Genomic DNA, 21,049 nt, shown 5'->3' on the forward strand with positions numbered 1-21,049 from the left:
TGACTTTATATATTGGACAATATATGCACTGCCCAGTTTTAATTCTTTGTACAGGTTTACCACTAACGCAACACGCTTAATGTATGTAAATTATATACATTTTTGTTTCCTTTTTGAATCAATCGGAAAAGTGAAAGCTGTCTATTGGACAAAAAGTACACAAATGGTACATCTGGAACACTTTTAAAGTGGATGCAGACAATCCGACAGAGAGGAAGGACTGACAAAGCCCATTTTAGAACAATGATTAGCTGCTGGTGATATGAACAGTACATATCAACATGAAAAGTAGGTAAACATTTTTTTTTTTTAATCGTTGATCCTTCAATCTACTGGCTTGTTGTTTAACTTCTCGAGGGTAATAATAATAAACAGAAAGACTGACATTGACATTGAAACTATTTCAGTTGGAATCTAGGCATTGTTCAATGATTTCTTTTATAAATGCGGTCAAATCTATTAAGGCACCTGTTGACACGAGATTGAATGTACTCAAACAAATGTGATTGAAAAAATGTTCGAGGTGCAAGACACAATGGGGCAGGCAAGAAATCAAAAACAATTCAAAGTATGGCACCAAGGGGGAAATTAACCCATGTATATTTGAGATTGCGTGCTTACTCGAATTGCTTTGATGAACGCCATGCCTTGCTTGCAAAATTACTCGAAGAGAAATCCAATTTATCTCTTAAAAAATATAAATTGTGATTCTGCAACATAAGGCAGTCTTTCTGTACATTACTTTCCAAAGGTATCCGTTATGCACAAGCAATAAGGAATTTGATATGCCATGTTTTTATTACAAAGTGACTTCAAAATCAAAGAAACCTGGGCGCAATTCAATACATTGATGTCGAACAAAACCATGTGCTTTTATTTGTTTCACTGAACTCTTGTTCACATTTAAAAACGCTGACCGGAAAGGAAATCAAAGTCCTGGCTTTAGAGACTGCAGTACGGTAATTAAAACATGGCACGTGAATCTAAAATTGACGGTGCAATGTTATCATGCTTCTGGACCAACTGCACCAACACTGAACATTCAGCATGGCTTCTCACATACAAAAAAATTAAAATAAAATACAAACGCAGGGGAAAAAAAGATCAATAAAAACCTGCCTATAAGACAGAGTGGATAGCCACTATACTGTACACTTTCTACATTATCAATGTCCATTATGAATATAACAAGTGCACTCACTGAAAGGAATAGTTCAACAAAAAACAATTCTCTCAATTTCAATGCGGTTCAGCGAAGACTGTTCTTTAATAAGCAGATCATCCCACTTTCGAAAGCACCCAGAGGGAATGGGATATTTGCGACTTTTGCCGGTAAACCCACTAATTGAATGGAGTACAGAAATCATTTGTGAGGGAACAAGATTTCTCTTTCTTGCCATGTGGAGTGCCTCCCAAACAAGTCATTTCGTGCCACAATGAGAGGTTTCCAAATAAATTGTTCCACTGTTAGGAAAGGGGGAAAAAGTGGCACTGTTGAGTGAAATGGGGCAGATTACTTTTGTCATTTTCAGTATCAATGCACGCAAATCTGACACCGATCTTCATCAGGTATACCGCAAGCACTGCATGAGTGGGCACTGGGCATATTCAAATCGTGAAGCAGTGATGGGACATTGTGATTTCCTAGCAATGTGAAATAATTTATTTGAAAATGTCAATGCATTGAGAGATTCATTGAAAAAAAATCTGCATTGTTTCTGACATTGCCAAATCAATTTTCTAGTTGTCACACATTATTTACATATTTGGATATACCCCCAACGATTCTCTGCACTGCATATTGTCGGAGTAGTTGCAAATGATGGAAAGCAATGTTTATTTCTGAAGTGGGTGTCAAACCGGTAGTCCCTATTGGTACCCAAGAAGAGGCTGTTTCGAAAAAGTTGGTGACCTCTGCTCCAAACCAAAACCGTGTGTGGACATAGAGTACAATTAAAGTGACAGATCGAAAGCCCTCAGTGATCAAATAAATGTTAAAACAGCTGGTATTGGTATTATCTACATATTTTGTTTAAGGTAGCTTATGATTGCGCTTTTGCATACCTCCGTGCTGTTTTCAATGTCCGATTACAAGGAAACATTGTTTGGAAGGCTCAACCAATTGGGTCTTATCTTTGGAATAGGTGATCAGCGTCATGCCAGAAAACATCAACCGCGCTCCGGTTGTTATTGTTCTCAAAATTCAAGTTGACAAGTCATTCTAAAAATTGTCTTGGTACTGTAAAACAGTTACATAACATTGCTGTAAACCAGTGGTGGGGAAACAGTAATCAGATCAGGTTATTTGTGAATGAAAGCCATTGAAATTGAGCAGATTTGTTTTCAGTTAGCAACCCCTTCTAGTAATTGTTCTGGGCCCGTACTCATAATGACTTGTCCTCCGAGTGGGTGAAATTTGTTCTGGTCTTCTAGCTAGACGAGAAGGGACCAAATGATTGAGAACACATGAATCTTTATGAATACTGGCCCAGATGTGTAGAGATTTGCATGTTTTAAATTACTATACTTATTTTACATCAACACGGCAGCTTGTTTTCTTTATTTACAAGGACAGCAGGGAGGAGCTCCACAAGCTATGCATTGAGTCTAAGAGACTGATCCTCTCTCCTCCTGGAGGAGATATCGATGTCAATGGAGTCTTTACCCACAATGAGTCGCAGACGTTTTGCCGGGGGAAGTGGAATGAAGTCATCTTCATACTCATTGTCAAAGTAGTCCTCGTCGTCATCAGCATCCGCATCATTTTCGTCTTCAGATGACGACTCGGCCATAATCTTTTGGGTTCGATGCCCACCCCCTCGAGCCTCAAAACTCTGAGCCATGTCACCGTTGAAGGACAGCTGGTCCGCCTTCATCTGGGATAGTCGCCGCGCGTCATCCTCTCTCTTCAGCTGTATCTTTAACTTTGTCGAGTTAGTGTGGACCACGGGGGCATAACCGTTATTGAGTTTGGCTATGTACGAGCTGCCTTTGTCTTTGTCGTGCTCCTTGCTAAACTTGATGCTAATTTTGCTGGAAGAGGCAGAGTTGACGGATGTGGCAGAAAGACCGGAAGAAGCCATGACATCCTTGGGATCGTTGGTCTTGCTGCTACTACTGTCTCTCCGTCGGCGGAGCGTCAGTTTGGGGAGACCTGTCGTGTTCTCCAGGATCAACTGGGCGTCATAACGAGTGATCCTGCGCTTTTTCTTCCCCTTGTCCTGTGAGCGACAGCTACTTTTACCCTTGTCCCGACGGAGGGATTTCCTGCCATTGGCAACCCCGTTGTAATCCCTGTGCCGATCAGAGAAGCTCAACAGAACCTTCCCGCAGTCTGCGTAGTTGGTGGGATGACCGGATGCCATTGGCATAAACGGCTCACCGTACGGGTCCTCACATTTAATTGCTCGTTCCGTCCGTATCGGCCGTTTCAGCCGTGCACAAGAGCCCCTTTGGGCATACCCGGCATCCAATGCCGGCTGCTCCAGACCTATCTCGTGGTGAAGATACTCCTCCAAGTCTGATGGTTCCGATTTAATGACCACTCCACTGGAGACTGGGCTCAAGTTGTGCATGGCAGCGGGGTCCAGCTTGACACCACCAGTTGTTTCTTGCGCTTTAACGAGCGTCCGGGTGGACCTGCGAGTTCTGTACGTTGACGAAAGGCAATCCATACCATGTTGCGCAACCGTTAGACTAACGTTTTCCTTTGCAGCGTGTCGTGTTAAGCATCCCTGCTGGCCGAGCGTTTGCTGCACCAGCTCCTGTCCGTCCTTCTCCTTCTTCACGGAGACGCCTTTACACAGCGATACCTTTGAGTCTCTGAGACCCAGCTGGCAAGTCTCACCTTTGGCCAACGCCTTGGGTTCCGCGCCCCTTCTCCGACTCCGTAACTGGACTTTACTTAGTGAAGGCTTTGATTGGGATTTTAGTCTCTTTGGTACCCGATTATTGTTTACACGTCCTTGTTTTGTACATGAGGTAGTGAGTGCTCTGGACAAAGTCTGTCTTGTTTGAGTCCTGTTTTTATACTTGAGACCAGATGACCTTTTTCTGGCAGCTACACAAAGACAAAACGACATATCAGCAGATTGTCAGGAAAATAAATATCTCTAAAATAATATTTTTCCATACAGTAATTACCCTGCTCCAGTTGAAATGTATATTTTGAATACATTTCATCAAATTGTATTGCCAAGTGAAAATTGCTTTGCTGTCTCAGTGGTGCAAAAAAACGCATTAACCCTTACATTGATGGGTTTTGGGCGATTCCTGAGAGTCTATGTCGGTGTGGGAGCCAACAGAGTGAGAGTCTAAACTCTGGTTTCCTTCTCCTAACTTCTTCAGACGGTTCAGACGCTTGTCTGTCTCCCGCAACCCGTATTTGCTGTTGATCACCGGAACTTCGACTGGGAGTCCAGCTTTGGATTTGAAAGCACCAGTGCCACGTCTGTGGAACAAATGAAAGAATGAATTGAAAACAATGCTCGGGCAAACATCAGGTCATCATTGAAATGCTTATTGTGAAGAGTGTAGACGTAAATTGAATTTCAGAACATTTTGTCTGAATGTCATGTCAATATTTTGGCTGTATCATTCAAAAACGGATGTTTCTACTTTCCTGATATCTGCCAAACTATGACATGACACTGATCAAATTATTAACATAACCAAGTTCAGAAATTAAATGTGATGTTGCTGTAGTTGAAAATACATTTTTCAATGTACCGTTCACAAGTGTAGCATTCACAAAATTCGTTGTTTTCCCCAAAAAATCCATCTCCATAGTAACAAGAGATTTCCTCGCCTGGCTCAATGTCCCTCAGCACCTTTACACAGGCAGTGTCCCGCCCTGTCGACACAAACTATAAACAACAACAAAAAATACAAATTAAGCTATGCATTGATGTGAGTTCTCCAACCGTATTTAATGATTACAAATTCAAAAGTATTATTAAAAAAAACCAACAACAATTGCAGTGAATCACCTTGCAGTTTGGACGACAATCTGAAAAAGAAAAAACATTTCAGAAATTAATCATCTGCATTGGCAAGCGGGAACAAATGGGGAAACCATTGATCACATCATAATTTACATTTCCTCAGATAGCAAGGAGAAACCGCGGCAGTGAACTTAGTCCAAATGCTTTAGTGTGACATTTTTATTTATATAAACTCATTTCATACCTTAAAAGATTTTTATTGGTGCAATAAAACTGAAAGTTAAACGTTTTGACACAGTCCTCACACCATTAGATGAGACACCACTTCCAAAGTTTTGATTAGCACTGTGTACAATTCTCATCTATTTTTTTTCTCTCAAGGTGGACTTTGAAGAAAAAATACAACGAAATACAGAGGAAAGTCAAGACGCTAAACTTTGCGTGTGTGTGTGTGGCAGGAACATTAAACTAAAAACACTAAGAACCAAAAACCTCCACCTCATGTATGTTTTTTAGATGCGCACCAAATCCAGCAGACATTTAAACAGCTTCTTCCCCCAAGCCATTAACTCTTTGAACTCTTTGAACTCTTTCAACAGTAGCCAAAATGGAACTGTATAGTGCCATTTAGCATTTTTTTTTTTGACGACGATACTAGTGCAGCGTGTTCTACCGGAAACAAATTCCTTGTGTGTTCTACATACTTGGCAATAAAGATGATTCTGATTCTGATTCTGATGTTAATTTATGAACTATACTGTCCGCCATCCGACCCAACACAATCTTAAAAGGGAATAAATAAGCCGCATGTGTGATTGTCAATTCATGTTAAAATCATTCAATAGATGAATACCATGATTAATAAAAGCAGCTGGCCCAAGCCAGAGCTGTGCACAGTTCTTGCGCGTTGAATACATGACACTGAAGTCATTCTCTCCATGCCGCAGTAACATGTTTTCTTCACTCTCGGACAGCTCAGCAATACATCCCACCAAGTACTCGATCTTATCGTTCCTTTTCCTGTAAAAGATCAGGTACAAAAGTGTGTTATGAGCACTGAAAGGACAGCTCATTCAATGTCCAGAGCGTGAATCTAGTCTTGAAATGGCAAGAACTTACCATTCTTTAGTTGCCACAATTTTAGCTCCATTCTGCTCTGAAGAATATCGATTACATGGAAGTATCTCAAACCCACTGTCAGTGGCAAACACCCGTAAATAAACAAAGACCTGTGGAAGACAGTATAATTAATCATCAAGTGATTAGGGCGATTGTGATGCTGAAATTGGACTGTGAAAACAAAAACATTTTACGTGTTGTTTAAATAGCTTTTCTTGAGATTTTGTCTTGTGAACAAACAGATTTCGGGACCAGTCCCCAGATATCAACGCTCTGAATGTTTTCTCCAAGTTATCGTGCTTTTTGAAGCGTTCAATTATTTCCTTCAGCTCTTCCTGCCTTCCCTTGACTGGACGAAATCTGTAGGACCACATTAACAACATAAAAATTAAGTTAGAACATAGATTATCACAGTATATCCCCCCAATTAAAAAACAAACAAACAAAAACCAAGTAAAACTTCAGTTCCACCAGAGTAAATAGCTGACCTGGTGTTCATTTTGTGTGTCTGAAAGCCCAGGTAAGGATCTAATATGAGACTTGTGGTGAGGTCATCATTCTCACAGAGCTCCTTTGCAGTCATACCCGACGAGGGCACATATCTCCTCTCAGCCTCAAGACTAGTTGCATGAAACCCTGCCAGAACAAGCAAGCCTCAGAATATTATACTACTACTAAGTTATGTTCCTACAACCAAAAACACATTTAACTCACTACGGCTACATCTTCGGTTTCTAGGATGGGTTTTGTTGTGGCGCAGGGAAACCCGCTGTGGATGCTGAGACCGAGAATGGCTCTGGCTCACAGGCTGGTCGTTGGTCAACTTGTTCCCATGTCGTCTGCCATTTAATATCATGTTCTTGGATTCCCCCAACCACTTCATGCCCACAAGCCCCCTGGTCCAGTTGCATTTAGTCTCCGAGATGAAGAAACACTCTTGAGTGCGGAAGGGTGGCTTCTTGAAATATAAATTCTGTAACAAAACATATTGGAAATAAACAAAATGGTGCAATTAATTTGGTGCGAAAAGAGTAGTATAGCAAAGTAAGACTTATAAAATGTAAATATTTTTTAAAACAATGACGAACGCACCTATTTATCCCATTTGTTCGGAGGACGTTTTGAAGTTCACAAGGGTATCAAGAGATAACTGCGAGTCATTGAACAAACAAATGCAAATATTTAAAAGTCATTAATGTCACTGAGACACTCAGTTGTACTGCAAATAAATATGTTGATGATGACATCCACATCAAACAAATTCTGGAGATTCTGAATTTTACGGGCGAGAATTATGATAGTAACTAAACACACAGATGAAGATATTTGGATCTTGTTCATGTCTGAGAGCCATTCGCCCATAGCGCAAATAAATATGTTAATGATTATTTCCAAGTCAAACTACTTCTGGATCTTTTGAAGTCAAGAGGGCAACTGTAGTAGTAGGAATGGCGTGCTTAACTAAGATATGCTTTAGTCCGTTTCCGCAAAGAGCCTGGGTCGGTTGACAGAGCGACGGAAAACGGAACTGTAGCACTGTTTAGCGGTAACCTAAAATAATGCATGAGAGGCAGCTTTAACAATTAGCTTTTCGCGCATCCGAATTGCCCCCCCCCCCCTGATCTTGTACCAAAGCAAAATACGTGGGATACACCTTATGATAACGAACAGACGTCCATTATACTTCAAGACAATAGTCGCGCGTTCGCATGCACAACAGGTGGAAACACGGAAAGCCACCACATTAGGAGGCGACAAATTGTATATCGACTATTAGCTTGTATTGTTTGCTAACAGGTGCCGCTCAACACACTGCCTTGGTTAGCATTAAGATAGCTACCAGGACGACGCCTGATAGGCTCGGCCGCGGTGCTTTGCAGCTCCATCAGATGCCGGCAAATTGTTGTGACAAAACGAAATAAACACAAGGCAGACTCGATGCCTCATCATCACTTGACGTTAGCAGGCAACGCGAACATAAACCGCATGACACCGAATGATTCTGACACAGCGATCCTTGTTTAGGGTAATATTTTGACGGTGATTGGACAGAAATGTAGTACACAGTTCACTCAGTGAACCAATAAATCCTAATTTGCATGAAAATCATTCAACACAATACACTTAAGATGATAATAGTTATTTAACGACTTAACGCAGATTGGTCGCGTTAAAGGCGAGCTATTTGTTAGCGAACACTTGAGACATTTAGCATTAAACTTTATAAGAGTGCCCTTTTAGCTTGGTAAGCTAACATTGTCGATAGCAATCGGTCGGTGAAAGACGCTACTAGTACAATTATCGCACCATGGAAACGGGGATTACTTTCACCCACCAGGAAAAGCTATTATAGTTAGCGCCACATGTTACATTAAACGAAAATAAAGACTGGCTACAAGCCACTAAACAGGAGCGGCGAGCAGTTGCTAATGCATCACCATTAGCTTTGCTAGTTTGATGTGGAAGCAGTCAGCTCGATTTCGGGTCTAAATCACGTCAAAGATAATATATGGTCTCTAAAGAATTGGTTAAATGTTGGTCATTAATGACCCTAGCAACCGACTCACATTAGAGTAACCATAAAGAATTTCCACGCGATAGTATGGTTAAATGCCCCAAGTGTAGACATCGGAAACAGAATAAATTTCGTTTTACTCACCGGTTAGCCTCGTCAAATAACCGTGCAATATAACAACCCTGCTTAAAATTAATCGAAATTTGAAACAGCACCATAAACATTACTGGCACACATTTATATAAAAAAGGAAAGAAATTAACATTAAAATTCAAGATGGCGGACTAGCACAAGCGAGTGAGAGGGGAAGGCGCAGCGCGGCTATGCCCACAAAGTAGTTCCTATGTACAGTACAGTATACTCAATCCTTCTCAGCCATCCGGACCCAAACGATTAGCGTACGAGCACGGACTGCGTCGGGATAACTAATTATATGTTACAAATAGTATTTCTTAGGTCCGTATCAAATGTGGACGACCATATTTATGTTTGTGGCCGCCGTGGTCGGATGTACACACAAGTGCTCCTGCATAAACAAACCTATTTAGGCGTTCCAGACGGGTTCTATTGTACCTGCGATGGGAAAACTTTCCAGCCTGTAACCGTCGACTTCTGTCAGTCTTATCTTCACTACTCTTTACTTCGTCTGTTCGCTTGGTATCCTACGTCCAAGTAATGACGAGGTGTACTTAAATTGTCTGTAGGATATTCCATTTGTCCGTGCAAATTAACTTTTACTAGAGAGCATTCAAGTTGCGTAGGAGACTTAAGTGCACGCAAAATTAACGTTTTCGAGACAGTATTGATTTGTGGGACGACACGTCTTCAAATATATCTTGCTTATTACACTCAAGAGGACAATGACTTTCTACTAAGCTGTTTAGGCTAGGGCTAGGCACTGCTCGCGAGTTAAGGTGATCAGACATCCATCTATTCGTTTTCTGAACCGTATATCCCCACAAGATTGATAGGCAGTGCTGGAGCCCATCCCAGCCCTCTTTGTCTTCGGGCAGTAGGTACGGGACAACCTGAACCGGTTGCCACCAATTGCAAGGCACACAGAAACAAACAGCCATAAGTGCTCATACCCACACCTGGGGACAATGTGGGGGTGGGTGTTCAAACAGCCTGCCTGATGTGCATGTTTTTGAATGTGGGAGGAAACTGGAATACCTGGAGAAAACCCACTCAGGCAAACATGCAACCTCAACATAGGGAGGCAGGGGGGCACACTATGAGGTCGATGCGCTAAACATTGGACAATCGGATATCAGACATCTGGGTAAAAAAAAGTGCGTAAAATGCACAGTAACCTTCATGTGAACTTAATTTGACCTCTGCTTGATTTTGTTATGCAAATGAGCACTATGTTTCACTACATGTTACATTTGTTTTCGAACATGAAGCTGAGCAGCTGATCAATGTAAAATTTATGACACTGATAACTTTTTGTAATATACTTTAAGGGCTGGCATTTAATAACTTGCTAAAAGCATGTTTGCCTCACAAGTTGAAAAGTATTGTTCTGTCATACCTTTCTTTTACTATTTTCCCTGACGGTGACATGTATACTTTGTATTGTTGTAAAATAATTATTAAAGTATCATGCATCTAGGGGCAATTTCGAGTGATCCATTAACCTGCCATGCATGTTTTTTGGAATGGGGGCGGGGGCAGAGTACCCGGAGAAAATCCACACACTAATAGGGAGAATGTGCAAATTACACACAGGAAGGCCACAATCGTACACTACACTTCAGCTCTGTGAGAGGAACCAGTGCAAACCAGTCAACATTCCTCTTGCTGCTCACCTTGAGGATTTATGTGAAATGTGTAAATTGGACCAGCTCTTTGATTTTAATACAGTAGAAGCAATTGCAATAAGCTGTACAATTGCAGTAAGCTGTAAAAAGGTGGCCTGATGATTTTCCACATGGTCATATTTTAAAAACCTTGTACAGTTAATTTCTTTTACATTTAAATCAGTAAATTCATTGGGGTGAGTTGGAGAGATAGCGGCAAAGTAGTAGTCTAGTCAGCACATTGGCTGCACGGTCCAGAGTTGCTGGGTTTGAGTTGCGATGGCCTTCCTGCCTGTGTGGGTTTTATACTAGGTACTCTGGTTTCCTCCCACATTCAAAAAACATGCACAACAGGTTGATGTAACATTAAATTGTCTCAAGGTGTGAGTGTGTGTGCGGATAGTTGTTCCTGTGTGTGCACTGCGATTGGTAGGCAACCAGTTCACAGTGTACTCCGCCCACTGCCCAGAATCAGCTGGCATTGGCTCCAGGGACCCTTACTTCCGGGACCCTTATGGATGGATGGATTGATGGATGGATGGAGAGATCCTGACTACAGATCAATGACTCTGCCTTCAAGGGGAAACTGTTCATCCCATAACTCTTTCAGCTATCTTTATTACATTCAGCATAAGTGCTGTATACCTAAAACTGACATCTTGAAGAAGGAAAAACAGATTCAGTTGGTGCATTCATTCATTCATTCATTCATTCATTCATTCATTCATTCATTCATTCATTCATTCATTCACATATCCAACTACAGATATCACTTGTGATTCAACTCCGCATTACAGTGTAATGTCCTGGAGCACAGCCGGGAAAGCAAGATACAATACCTTGAACTCGGTGGGTGTAGTTACAGGAGACCCACATCGTACACTAACCGAGTGGTTGACACTGTGGGTTGCGCCATGCTGCTTCATTAGTAATGAAGCCAGCTGCCATGGAAACTAGTATTATACCTTAAAGGCTAGAGAGGGATCTTCTGCGAGAAAGGCGTGAGTTGAAATGAAATTCCGCCATTGCAGTGTTTTTAAACGTCGCAGATCGTCTCACACTTCACAATGGTCACATGACTGTGAGCGTTTTTCAGCAAATCTATGTCAATATGAGAAGAACATGAAAACGCCAACTTTCGAACGTTTCAATTCCAGCATCACGTTTGATTTCATACAAAAGTCAATGTAACGTAATTGTTTTTAATTGCGTGGAATACAGTACTGTATAGAGATTCTACTTTACCCCGCACTTCAGTAATTTCAACCACTTTCTTTGGCTGTACAATGAACAACCATTTCTTCTCCTTCCTGAACTAAATGCACAAAATAGCTCCATATTATTGCAATGACGTGTGCGACTCAATGTAATGACGCTCTTAACCTACAAGACATAAAAGGGGGTAGCAACCAGAATACATCGAAACGTAATCTAACGAACCACACGTCACGCATGCGCCAGAGGTCAGAGTTGAAACGCACGCGTTGGTTCGCGGGAAACGTCCCAAAACAAATGGGTTCTGAACGACACAAAAGTTTTTTCTAAGTTACTGTCCAAACGAACATAATCTCACGGATTTCCTCACTCGGACGTTTTCTAGAGTTAAACATATCGGGTCAAAAGTATCCGTGCTAATAGCTTTTAAGCTAGTTGAGCAGCTTCCGAACGCGCGTTAGCGAAACTTTCAACAGAATTTAGAGAAGGGCTGCGAATACTGTCCTGAAGAGTGCGCGAAATGGCAGAAAGGCCAGAAGATCTCAACCTTCCCAACGCGGTCATCACGCGCATAATCAAGGAAGCGGTGAGTGCAAAGATATTTCAGCAGTTCACTTACATTTTATACCAATGTATCATTGTCTCTCATTGAGCTGGTTGAGCGATTCCAATAAATGAAAAAGTAAAATGGTCTTTGTTCATTTAGTTTCCCGCACATGGTTTCATGTTGTCATCGATAGTTTGAGCAAGTCAGTGCATTCTAGAGTGCTTCAACTAATCACAAATCAGCAATTCATTCATTCATCTTCGTAACCGCTTATTCCTCAAGAAGGTCGCGGGGAGTGCTGGAGCCTATCCCAGCTGTCTTCGGGTAGTTGGCAAGCACAGGACACACAGAGACAAACAACCACCCGCTCTCACACTCACATTTTGGAATGTTTAATTAGTCTCCCATGCATGTTTTTGGAATGTGAGAGGAAACCTTAGGACCAAGAGCACACCCATGCAGGCCTGGGTAGATCATGCAAACTTCGTACAGGCCAGAGCAGGGTTTGAACACATGGCCTCTGCCCTTTGAAGTCGACGTGCCAACTACTGGACTCCCCTTCAGTAATCTTCCTTTCCTTTCGGCTTTTCCCTTCAGGGGTCGCCACAGCGAATCAGTGTCCTCCATCTTCAGAGGTTTGATTCGCATGTTTGTTTTTGGCCAAGCTTTTATGTCTGATGCCCTCCCTTACACAACCCTCTGTATTTATCCGTGCTTGGGACCGGCACAATAAGACACTTGGCTTGTGTCCCCTTGTGGCTACAGAACAAGCAACTCTATGAATTTAATAAAGATGAAGATTCTCAGTAAAAGGCTCCCATGTCAAAAAGAAAGAATAAAGAATGCCCTTCTGTAATACATATCATTTTAAATGCACCCCTCAAACAAAATACACATAATAACAAACAAGAAAATAATGACACTTTATGATCCAAAATGGACAAAAATACATTATGGTTTTAAATTAATCGTTGCTGAGCGCACTGTATTGTAAACAAGATCAGTTTGATGTTTCAACATCGTGGGCTTACCCTTAAATTTGAGTCCTGTTACACTCGTGAACAACTATTATGGACACAATGTCAGTGTTTCCATATACTTTTTTAAAAACGATATATTGTGTTTTGAAGAAAAGTCAAAAGCCAAAGTTTTGAACACTTTTTGTGCGGTGTTCTAGTCGTCTTTGCTGTCACATAATTATGAAGCACGGAATAAACATCGGCTTGTGAAACTTAATTAACAGTTAAAAACTAAATTTAATGGTAAAATTACATCTATTGGATTTAGTTAACAAAACGAAGGCAAAACACTTAATGTCCATTCATGTTGTCATGCGTTCTAGTTATAATACAGATATTTTTGGACTGCATCAGAGGATTGTCTCCTGACAAAAGTAAATAATTCCTAAAAACAGGAAATATTTTTTCAGTATAAACATATGTGAAAAATTTGACATGTTGCTCATTAGATTTCATTTCAGGGTGCGTTGTAGAATACATTGATCGTACTATATACTGAATGAATTCCAAACACAAACCATTTTAAATTACTAGAGATATTACACAGTACGAAAATTCAAGCCACATTTGTGTTAACTGAAAAACACAAATGGACATTTTGACAACTTATGACCTACTGCTACTGTTCTTTTTGGAAGAAGATGGTGTGGTTCTTGTGCAAATTAATATTATATGTCAGCTTGTGTAGTCCTCAACATGTTTGTAGCTTTTTGGTGATGCCCCCACATCGTTTGTTTCCAACAGCTCCCGGATGGGGTGAATGTGTCAAAAGAAGCACGAAGAGCAATATCCCAAGCTGCCAGTGTCTTTGTCCTGTATGCAACATCTTGGTAAGAGGTCAAACAACTCTTTCACAAAATGGTTTTCTAATTCTATCAATTGTGGAAACAGCAACTGCCCTCATGGTAGAATTCCTAGTGAATGTGAATATTTCCAGTTTCATTTCACATTTAAAGGACAACCGACACCTCCAGACAAGTTGTGTCCATAATTTGTAAAATCACTTCAAACGACTTCTACTGAGCGCATTTTACAAAGATTCCACAGCATATAGCTATATTTTACGTTTTAAGACTCACACTAAATATTCAGGAAGTTTTGTTTTCCAGTTAATGACAATGCCTGACGTGACGTCACGTCAGGAACACACCTGACCGAGAAAGCCACACAATGCATTTTGGGTACTTTGTTTGGTCTGAAAACATCGTGTTGATTCGTGTTGATGGCAAAGGAAAAACACATGGTGGTGAATCGTGTTTCGCACCAACACTACCAATTGTGGTAAAATTGGACACAAATTGCATGAAAGTGGACACAAATTCTCAGCAGACAAATCGACCCATTTCCAACAGATCTTGGGCTCCATCTTGTGCATTTTCTGGGAGCTACATTGGAGTCCAGACGCCTCAAATTGATACAGAAGGACTTCTTTCATCGATTGCAAACATTTTTGCTTTCCTCTTGAGAATTATTTGAATCATATTCATCACTGGATGAGTAACAAGAAAACATCTTTTCCAAATCTGAACTCTCTGAAGCCATTGTTTTGTGTCTGGAATATCCTGGCGTGACGTCACTCACCATTTCTGAGGTCATTTTGAAGCAGTTTTGAGACACTTGAAGTCATTTTTATTGGTGTTTTGCATTTGACTAAAAATATCAGCCTGCATGTTTTGGGTATTTTAGATGCTATAAAACGTTTTTCTGATGTTAGTTAGGAATAAAAACAATGGTGTTGGTTGTCCTTTACGAAGCACACGTTCAAAATCACTGTCATGGCTAAAGTGGAAGAGAATAGCATCTCTGTTGTTGCTGTGAAAACCATGGATCACGACCTTCATTTTTGCCCCTATTCATTTTGAGGGACCTATAACCCTTAATTTGTAATAGCCACGCGTATAAATTAAAGAGTACTTTGTGAATGTTTTTCTGTTACAGTGCAAACAACTTTGCCATGAAAGCCAAGCGAAAAACTTTGAATGCAGGCGATGTCCTAGCTGCAATGGAAGAAATGGAATTTGAGCGGTTCATGGAGCCTCTCCGAGAAGCTTTGGAAGGTCAGTAACTCAAGTCGTTGAAAAATGTTCTCTTATGGATAGTAAATCGTGTTACTGCTGTGTCATACAAGCACTGTTAATTAAACACTTTAAATCCAAAGAATAAAGTTTCTGATGTTGAAAAATACCCTACCGATACATGTGAAATTGACTAAAAATGATTTCCATTGTCATTATTCTTTTGAAAACCTTCTTAATATATTATTTGCCCGAATCAACAAAATAACATGGAACATAATTAAAAAATGTCTTAAAGGACAAACGACACCATTGTTTTGTTTCCTAACTGACATCAGAAAAAAAATTATAGCATCTATAAATACCCAAAACACGCAGGCTGATATTTTTAGTCAAATGAAAAACACCAATAAAAATGACTTAGTGTCCAAAAACGACTTCAAAATGAAACCGGAAATGGCCAGTTTCAGAAAGTCCCGCCACCAGTTTGTGACGTCACGCCAAGACGTCTTGCCTTGTGTCGAGAATCAAAACAATGGCTTCAGATTCGGAGAAGATGCTTTCTTGTTACTCATCCAGTTATGAATATGATTCAAATAGTTCTGAAGAGGAAAGCATAAATGTTTGCAATCGATTAAAGGAGTCCTCCCATATCAATTCGAGCTGTAAATGACAGCAATGTAGCACCCAGAAAATGCAGAAGTTGGCGCCCAAGCTTCGTTGGAAATGGGCTGATTTGTCTGCTGGGAATGTGTGCCAGCGAATATCAAATAGTTGTTGTGTTTTCCTTCTAATTTCGCCATCAACACGAAGTTTTCTGACCAAACAAAGTACCGCAAAATGCATTGTGTGTTGCTTTTTTGGTCAGGGGCATTCCAAACGTGACGTCACGTGGGCATCGTCATCAACTCGAAAACAAGATTTCCTGAATATTCAGCGCGAGTCTTAAAACGTAAAATATAGCTAGATGCGGTGGAATCTTTGTAAAATCCGCTCAGTAGAAGTCATTTGAAGTGATTTTACAAATTATGGACACAACTTGTCCGGAGGCGTCGGTTGTCCTTTAAAGTTTGTACGTTTTCTCTCTCTGCTGAATAAACCCGTATAAAAACGTGCATTCACTGTAAATATAATAATATAATATATATAATATAATATATATATAATAATATAATATAATCTTTTCTAATAATATAATATAATATAATATAATATAATATAATATAATATAATATAATATAATATAATATAATATATTATATAATATGATAATGAGACCTTCAAGTTCCTGGGAATCACAGTCTCCCAGGACATTGGATTGGATTGGATATGCCTTTATTAGTCTCAGTGGAGAAATTTACATTTCACAGCAGCAAAGTGATGAAAGGAATGAAAGTAGAAAAACAAAATACATGAGCTGCTGGAAAGGCAGCCACTCTCGCGGCGCCGTCTTGAAGTCAAAAGAACAAAAAAAATACTAAATAACAAATAATATGACAGCATAGAGACAATATGACAAAACAAAGACACAGAGAGACATTCATTCTTCAGGACTTGCTGTACCCTCTTTGTGATGACATGAAGCAGTTCTAGATGAAAGAGGAGAGGATCAAAGCGTCTTTCCACCAGTGGATCAGGGACATCATGGTGGAATGTGCACGTCGACTACAAGCTAAATGTTGAAAGCAAACACGCAGCTGTAGCATCCATTGACGAAAAGAGATTGTCTCACATCTCCTGTTCCACATAAATCTGCTTCAATTCCAAGCCGCAACAGTTCCACATACGCATCGGCGCTCTGCGCTGACGCTCCTTCCTTCTTATCGCGGGTTCCCCAAGCCATGCATCCATCTAGCCGCAGACTGTCCAACAGCACTGACCTTTCCGCTAAACAAAGCGGGGCTGTGAAGATGCACATGAAGTGGGAGGTCAACACCAACTCTATCCTAAAAAAGGCCCAACAGAGAATGTACTTCCTGAAGCTGCTAAAGAAGTATGGCCTGCCACAGGAGGTGCTGCATCATTTCTACACGGCTGTCATCGAATCCATCCTGTGTTCTTCCATCACCGTTTGGTTCGGGGCCGCCACAAAAATGGACAAAATCCGACTTCAACGGACAGTTAGGACGGCGGAAAAAATCATTGGCACCGCCCTACCCACTCTCGAGGACTTGCACACTGCAAGACTCCAAACTGGGGTGCGGAAAATCATACTGGACCCTCCGCACCCTGCCCACCACCTTTTCCAGCTACTCCCCTCAGGCAGGCACTACCGATCCATGCGCACCAAATCCAGCAGACATTTAAACAGCTTCTTCCCCCACGCCACTAACTCTTTGAACAGTAGCCCAAATGGAATTGTATAGTGCCTCTTTGCAATTATTTTGCTGATGATACTAGTGCAGTGTGTTCTACTGCAAACAAATTCCTTGTGTGTTCTACATACTTGGCAATAAAGATGATTCTGATTCTGAAATAGCAGTGACCTTATGCAGCATATGTGCAGTTGCATATATGCTTATGTATAGTGATAACTTGGCTTACGAACTTAATTGGTTCCCAGACAGAGTGTGCAAGGCGAAAAGTGTGTACCCCAAAAATTCATTTCCTATCGGAAACCATTAAAATGAGAATAATCCGTTCCCAGGTCCCCATAAAATATATTTTCTACTTTCTAATTTTCTAAGCCTTAAAGAGCAACCGACGTCACTTTTTTTGTTTTTTAACTGACATCAGAAAAACGTTTTATAGCATCTAAAATACCCAAAACACACAGTATGATATTTTTATTCAAATGCAAAACACCAATAAAAACTACTTAGTGTCCAAAATCTGCAAAAAATTGAGCTGCGAATTGGCCATTTTCAGAAAGTCCCACCCCCAGTTCGTGACGTCACGCCAAGACGTCTTGCATTGCTGGAGAATCAAAACAATGGCTTCAGATTCGGATAATATGCTTTCTTGGTACACATCTGAAGAGGAAAGCATACATGTTTGCAATCGATGAAAGAATTTATTCCGTGTCATTTTGAGGCAAACGGCCGGGGGAATGTCTCACCCAAAAAGAGGCAAGAAAATGGCCACCAAGCCGTTTCCACAGGCTGATAAATTCCTTCGATGGAGCTTGGCCTCCCTCTGCTGGCGGCTTTTGGGTGTAACAAGGTTTAAAAAAACAGTACAGCAAAATACATTGACGTGATGGAAATACGCTACAATGCGTCTTTTTTACGGTCAGGAGGCGGTCCTTTTCTGACATCACGTACGGACTCGTCCCCAACTCAAAAACAAGACTTCCTGAATGTTCAGCGCAAGTCTTAAAACGTAAAATATAGCTATATGCGGTGGAATTTTATTAAAATACGCCCAGTAGAAGTCATTTGAAGCCATTTTACAATTTATGGACACAACTTGTCCGGAGACGTTGGTTGTCCTTTAAAACTACACAAAATTTTGTGTATAATAAATGTGCCTTGGTATTATAATTAAAGAAATAAACTGTAATGTATAATAAAGTCAATTCATTTACCTTTGTGATGGTCATTGATGGCTTGATGGAATGGAGTGGCCGGTTTCATCAGCATTAAACGCCTGATGAGGAACATAGCCTTCTTCTTTCGCCATCTTGAGGAATGATCCCTTGTAGGTGCTTTCTTTGTGATAATTTTATCTAGTTCCTCATCAATTGTGTTCTGTTTCGCTGGGTTGATAGCTTTTTGCATCAAGTGTACAAGATGGCTTGTGCGGGTTATTTGTGGAGCCTGATTGATGGGATATTTTAACCTTCCAGTCTACACTCTGCTTTTGAACTATCAAAGTTGAAACAAGTCCAAATGTCACCGTTTTCTATCCATTTCTCACCATTTCACCTTTGTTTTTTTGTTTCAAGCTGTCGTCTCCCTTTCGTGTGTGTCTTTTCTCACTCTCTCTGTCGTTCTTGACCAATCACGTGGCTTTAACCGAAGACACAATTTTTTTTTTTTTTTTTTTTTTTTTTTTTTGAGAAAGGCCTCACTCTTTCTCTGTCTGTAACCTCCACCCCCTCACTGCTGCGTTCTTGACCAATCACGTGGCTTTAACCGAAGACTGGGGACAGGGAATAGCGGGCAAAACAGTCGGCCACCATTTCCTTGTTAGGAGAACGGGCCAGTTCACGTACGACACATCACTCATTATGGCAGCTCCGTGTATATCCCGAAAAATAGTTCGTATACCAAGGTAAAATTTTCAGAAATGTAACATTCGTAAACCGAAAAGTTCGTAAGCCAAGGGGTTCGTAAACTGAGGTATCACTGTATAACGTTTTTATATTATATTGCATTCTGTACTGTGTACAGTACATGTTTTTTTCTTAAACATAATGTTGTACATGCAATACATTGTTTTTATTTAATTTAACTTTCTCCCTTTTTCCCCCTTCATTTTTGATGTTGTTGATTGCAATTTTCTCCATTGTGGGACAAATAATGATTGTCTTTTTATTATTAGTGTCACAGCAGACTTTGAAGTGTTGTACTTTTCCCTTTATCGTCTTCCTCTCCCATCACTTTGACAAATGACTTCAAATGTGGGATTGCTAAGGTGGACAGATCTTTACTGCTTGATGATACAACTCCTCATTCTGTGCTGTTTCTGTTCCTTAACAGTGTATAAGAAAGGCCAAAAGGGAAAGAAGGAAGTGTCAGAGCAGAAACGAAAAGATAAAGAAAAGAAAGCAGACTCTGAAAATGATAAGAGTCGGGAGGAGGACGAGGAGGAGGACCACATGGAAGAAGAAGCTGAAGCAGAGAACGAGGTGGAGGAAGAGGAGGTGGAAAACTGAGTTCTCACTCGGAAGAACTGTTTCAATAATGAAATGCACCCATGCAGCTCGTGCAAGGTTATCACGAGTATCCCAGTAGAAACTGATTGGTTTATTGTCGGGGTTGTTGCTTTTTGTCTGGTATCCTCCAAAATCCAGATGTTAAAGGAAAGCACATCATACTTTCAAGTCATTCCGTTGAGCTGCGTTTTGACACGTGATAAAATGAAACACACCCTAATGAACTGGTGTTGACCAGTTTCCTTGCTTGAGTACATCTTGAATCGGATGTCGCGGAGTAATAATCAGTGTTTAGGATTGACAAATAACAGAAGTAGAATCATTCTTTCCAAGCAAAGTGATGTGCTGCCACTCTTTAATGCTTTGGCTGTCTCGAGATATAATGTAATGAACTGATGTTCTTATATGTTTGCTTACAAAAAGAACAGTAGCAGTATTGTCCATCCTGGAGATAAACTTTAAAATTACATGGTTGAATACTTTAATGCAGCTACTGTAGGATTGATGTGTTTCACATGAATAATTGATTTAAAAAAAGGGAAGTTGATTCTGTTGAGACTGATAAGATGAACGGGGCAACTGAGTTATGCGTTTATTTCTGTGGGTTGGTAAAGAAGACGGCTGAGATTGTGGTGTTGAATTTCTGCTGCATCTATAATATTCCAATGTCAGAAAACGTGCATCATGTGGCGGATTTGTTACAAAACAAGAAAAAAAAAGATTTGTACACTTGTTTACAAATGTAGTTTTTGGGGGGGCCTTACAATTGTAACAAAAAAATATATATACATTTTGTATGATTTTCATGAACTGATTTTTTTCAATAAATATATTTGACAGAACTCCAAATGTGTCATTGTACACATTTCTTCTGGTTTGGACCAAACAAGCACTCCAGGTCAGCGTTTTCAAAACTTTATTAGCCAAAGCATCACTTCAATTTTCGTGTCAAAATACAAAGCTATTTTGTTCACTTGTTTGGTGATGTCTAGCTGTTCTCACGGTTGTTCACCTGCTGCAAAGTTGAGTGACCTGGTGTGAATGAACAGGGCTAT

The 21,049-nt window shown here is 40.4% G+C and overlaps 2 protein-coding genes across 3 annotated transcripts; one reads left to right on the forward strand and one right to left on the reverse strand.

Annotated features, from left to right (window-relative positions):
- kmt5b (lysine methyltransferase 5B) lies at positions 1-9,080 on the reverse strand. Of its 2 annotated transcripts, XM_088991855.1 has the most exons (11): positions 8,722-9,080; positions 7,155-7,212; positions 6,777-7,035; positions 6,551-6,698; positions 6,257-6,422; positions 6,063-6,172; positions 5,797-5,963; positions 4,989-5,008; positions 4,729-4,865; positions 4,251-4,450; positions 1-4,060 (listed from the first exon to the last, which is right to left on the reverse strand). In XM_088991855.1, the coding sequence occupies exons 3-11, from the start codon at positions 6,943-6,945 to the stop codon at positions 2,595-2,597; spliced, it is 2,583 nt and encodes an 860-aa protein (XP_088847981.1). In that variant the 5' UTR covers positions 6,946-7,035; positions 7,155-7,212; positions 8,722-9,080; the 3' UTR covers positions 1-2,594. The 2 variants fall into 2 exon arrangements, with proteins under 2 accessions (XP_088847981.1, XP_088847982.1); XM_088991856.1 differs by lacking the exon at positions 7,155-7,212.
- Positions 9,081-11,792: 2,712 nt separating this feature from the next.
- On the forward strand, positions 11,793-20,843 carry pole3 (polymerase (DNA directed), epsilon 3 (p17 subunit)). The gene is made up of 4 exons (XM_088991861.1): positions 11,793-12,180; positions 13,905-13,990; positions 15,099-15,217; positions 19,819-20,843. The coding sequence occupies exons 1-4, from the start codon at positions 12,115-12,117 to the stop codon at positions 19,992-19,994; spliced, it is 447 nt and encodes a 148-aa protein (XP_088847987.1). The 5' UTR covers positions 11,793-12,114; the 3' UTR covers positions 19,995-20,843.
- The last annotated feature ends 206 nt before the right edge of the window (positions 20,844-21,049 follow it).

Source organism: Hippocampus bargibanti, linkage group LG03, assembly GCF_051943395.1.
Source record: "Hippocampus bargibanti isolate YZ-2025 linkage group LG03, ASM5194339v1, whole genome shotgun sequence".
Taxonomy (NCBI): domain Eukaryota; kingdom Metazoa; phylum Chordata; class Actinopteri; order Syngnathiformes; family Syngnathidae; genus Hippocampus; species Hippocampus bargibanti.

What these genes read in the sequence shown, in the direction of transcription:
- kmt5b (XM_088991856.1), bottom strand. Translation starts at nt 6,945, where the DNA reads ATGAAGTGGTTGGGGGAATCCAAGAACATGATATTAAATGGCAGACGA. An exon ending in AAACCGAAGATGTAGCCGTA is followed by an intron (nt 6,699 to 6,776) that starts GTGAGTTAAATG and finishes TTGTTCTGGCAG; the next exon opens with GGTTTCATGCAACTAGTCTT. An exon ending in AGCTGCTTTTATTAATCATG is followed by an intron (nt 5,009 to 5,796) that starts GTATTCATCTAT and finishes TTTCTTTTTCAG; the next exon opens with ATTGTCGTCCAAACTGCAAG.
- pole3 (XM_088991861.1), top strand. Translation starts at nt 12,115, where the DNA reads ATGGCAGAAAGGCCAGAAGATCTCAACCTTCCCAACGCGGTCATCACG. An exon ending in GTCCTGTATGCAACATCTTG is followed by an intron (nt 13,991 to 15,098) that starts GTAAGAGGTCAA and finishes TTTCTGTTACAG; the next exon opens with TGCAAACAACTTTGCCATGA. An exon ending in TCTCCGAGAAGCTTTGGAAG is followed by an intron (nt 15,218 to 19,818) that starts GTCAGTAACTCA and finishes GTTCCTTAACAG; the next exon opens with TGTATAAGAAAGGCCAAAAG.